The sequence below is a fragment of the Heterocephalus glaber genome, unplaced genomic scaffold (assembly GCF_053883595.1).
Source record: "Heterocephalus glaber isolate CG9 unplaced genomic scaffold, H.glaber_assembly_v1.0 deba00000347, whole genome shotgun sequence".
NCBI lineage: Eukaryota > Metazoa > Chordata > Mammalia > Rodentia > Bathyergidae > Heterocephalus > Heterocephalus glaber.
The window spans coordinates 7,290,566-7,294,209 of record NW_028258143.1 but is presented as its reverse complement, the minus strand read 5'-3'; the positions used below and the strand labels follow the sequence as shown (position 1 = coordinate 7,294,209).

The window sequence follows — 3,644 nt, the reverse complement described above, 5'->3', positions numbered from 1 at the left end:
ATCTTAATTCAATAAGAATAGCTATCATCAAGGACTCAAAAAACAATTACTAACCAACATGTGGGGGAAAAGGAACCCATCCACATTGTTGGTGGAAATGTAAACTGGTACAACCACTATGAAAATCAGTTGGAGATTCCTCAAAAGGCTAAAATTTCAGTTCCATTATACCCAGGTGTACTTCTCCTGAGTACCTTCCTACAAGAGTTATAAAGTCATCATACTATAGTGATACTTGCATACTGTTTTTTTCTTTACTGTTTTTCTGGTATCGGTAATCAAACTCAAGACCTTGTGTTTCCAGCCAGGTGTGGTATCACTGAGTCACATTCTTGGCCCTATACTGATGTTTATAGCAGTACAATTCATAATATTTAAATTACAGAGTCAGCATAGATGGCCATCAACAGATAAATGGATTTTAAAATGTAGTATATATACACAATAGAGTGTTATTCCATCATAAAAAGGGGTAAGTTGAGTAATTCGTAGGACAATGGATAGATGTTGAGATGATAATGTTAAATGAAATAAATCAGATACTCAAGCACAAACATCACATGGTTTCTTTCATATGAGAAACCCAAAATAAAAATAAAGAGCAATATAAAGGAGAGATGACAGGAAACAATGAGGTAGACTCTTTGGAGATGGGGAAGGGGCTTATGGAAGAGAGAAGGGAAGATATGGAGAAAAAGAAGGTCAAACATGATCAAAATGTGATACACATACCAATTCTGCAAGACAAATGTAATTGTTATATATCACAAACATACTAATAAAGATTGTTTTTGAAGCGCTTCACTAATTTCTGTAATAATTAAGGATATTGAGTCAATTTCATGACCTTTCAAACTATATATTTATTTTCTATTATGAAGTCACTACCCAAATTTATTCAATTTGAAAAATTTGGGCTTTTTTATTACTGAATTGTTGAATTTTTCATACATATATATATCTCCTGGATTTTAATCCTACTGCCTATGTATGTTTTGCAAGCATTTTCTCTCATCCATGGATGCTTATTCTTGTTATCAATAGTACCTTTTTATAATCAAATTTTTAAAAAATATGATATCTAATTGCAATTTCTATAGTCTCTCTAAAAAACTTCTGTATACTACCAATTTACAATTACATTTTATAAGCCTAAAGATTTAGTTTTTATTTATATATTTTTATTCATTAAGTTTATTGGTATATTTTAGGTATACAATATGATGACATTCATCAGTGGGAATTTGTACCTTTACATGACATATCTTGGTTCTTATTTTTCATTCATTCCCCTGCCCTCCCTTCAACCCCTCCACCCACTCTACCCCTCACTATTTATAAAAACTTTGTTTCTGTTTTTTCCTTTTCTCATATTTATTCCTTTCCCTTCTTTCTTTTCCCCTATGGCTCCCACATATCTTTATTCTCCATTCAAAATTAATTTTTGTCTGTGGTAGTGTTACAGTGAATTCATTTTTTTATGAAAAGTTTTAATTGTTTCCGTAGGGTTTGTTAGTAGACTTCCCTTCCTCCATAGGCTTGTTTTGGTAAATTATTGATAATTAGTTTTGCACATCATTGAAGAATTATTTCTTAGTTCTCGCTTCTCTTTCATTGACTTCTTTTTCAGTTTTTATGTAAGGACCATTCTGTCTGATTATTGTGGCATCATAGTGAATTTTCCAGTTCAATAATTTTTTAAAAAGTATTACTGAAGATTGCTTTGGATACATTAAGTTCTTTACATTTTCCATAAAAACTTTTGAATCAGCTTGATTTTTTCTTTAAAAAAGTGTACTAGGACTAGAATTTCATTGAATGTATAGATCTACCTAAAGATTATTTACATCTTAGCATAGTCTTTCAATTCATAATCATTGTTTGTTTCTCCATATGTGTACATATTCTTTTATCTTTTTCAGCAGTGTTTGGGTGTTTTTAGTATATATGTCATATTTTTGTTGAATGTACTTCCAAATATTTCTAGATTTAGATTTTCATTGTCAATTTTGCTGATTGCTTTAAAACTTTTCTATCTGAGGCTTTTTTTCCCTGTTTGGCTTTGATGTGATAGGTATAGTTTTCTGGGAAATTATACATTTATTTCACTAATATGTAATTTTATGTAATTCATCAAATTTGGAAATGTCTTTTCAATTACTTCTTTTTTAAATCTGATTTTGTTTTTAATTAAATATTATGGTCACATACAAATTCGTGCTGATGTTGTACCTTCCCCACTTTACTCCTTCTGATGAGCTGACAAAAGGCACCACTGCCAGTCACACAAAAAGCAATACTTTCAATCTTGTGTTTTTAAATAGCTGATAAAATACTATCCTGAATAATAACTTAGTCCCAACTAAAGAATTCAAAAATAAAATCTAACTTGCTATTGTATCATGCTTTTAAAAAGATCTGAACTTATAGATCAACTATAAAATGTGAGAAGTGTTAAATAGTCTTTATTTGATATTGTACACACACCACAGTGAAATGCCTTTCAGTAAAAGGCAGCAGTTTTTAGATACAGGGAATTCTAATTAAATTGGCATAGTCAAGATAAAAAATATAGATGTTCCTTCCTTTTCTTCAACCATTGTCTTTAACAAGTTCATAAACAAATTGAGACAGGAGTCCTGCTTGGTTGTGAGACAGTGAAGGATTTCCTTGGTATTTAAACATATTCACACAACCAGTTATATATATATAAATCTAATTGTAAAACCAACCTCCAGTAGGTTTTGAGATAATGTTCTCCATCTTTGTGAAAAGTCGAATATTACTAATCAAGTCCAACCATATATTTAGAAAGGGAAAAACAGTGATAGTATTTACTGAACTGGAATTACTATCAAAACTTGAAAAGAAAAAAAGATATCCATTTAACTATAAGCCAATTTTACTTAAATCAGGACTGTTCAACAAAAATATTCTGTCAGCCACTCATGATCTGAATTCTGGTGTATGACATTATTAAATTATGGTGCACATAAAAAAGCCATGAGACATTTCTGTTCTGTAATAAATAAGGCAGTGACTATTACTCATTAGGAGCTTTTTTGAGATAAGCTCTTAAGTCTGCCCTTTCTCCCTTCTTAATGCCAGCGAAGATCATTTTTGTTCCAGGGATGTACTTCTTGGGATTCTCCAAGTACTCCATCAGTGTATCCTCTCCCCAGGTGATGCCTTTGTTCTTGTTGGCATCTGTGTAAGAGAATCCAACAGCTTGACCTGTCTTCTGCCCAAACAGACCATGGAGATTTGGCCCAGTCTTGTGCTTGCCTCCCTTCTCCACAGTGTGGCACCTGGCACAATTCTGTACAAAAATATTCTTGCCTTTCTCAACATCACCCATTTTCAAATATACTGCGGCTTCCGCTTCCGAGGCTCAGCGCTCTTTCATTGTTACCACAGGGAAGGTCCCAGCTCAGAAGCCAGACGTCCTGCTCTCTACCCCAAGGACACACTGGTCTGTGGCTAAGTACCAGTGTTGGTGCAACTACACTCTCTCTTTTTCAATTACTTCTTAAAAGACTTCTTGCCTTGTTATTTTTTTCTTTTCACTGGTATTATTATGTTATTATGCTATCCCTAGGCGTCAATTTATTTTTGTATTTTTTTTGGTCGGTGTTTATAAGATT

At 32.5% G+C, this 3,644-nt stretch overlaps 1 protein-coding gene across 1 annotated transcript; it reads right to left on the bottom strand.

Moving 5' to 3' along the window:
- Nucleotides 1–3,003: 3,003 nt before the first annotated feature.
- LOC101704956 (cytochrome c) lies at nt 3,004–3,358 on the bottom strand. The gene has a single exon (XM_004836125.2). It carries the CDS (start codon nt 3,356–3,358, stop codon nt 3,044–3,046), a length of 315 nt encoding a protein of 104 aa, XP_004836182.1. The 3' UTR covers nt 3,004–3,043.
- Nucleotides 3,359–3,644: the final 286 nt, after the last annotated feature.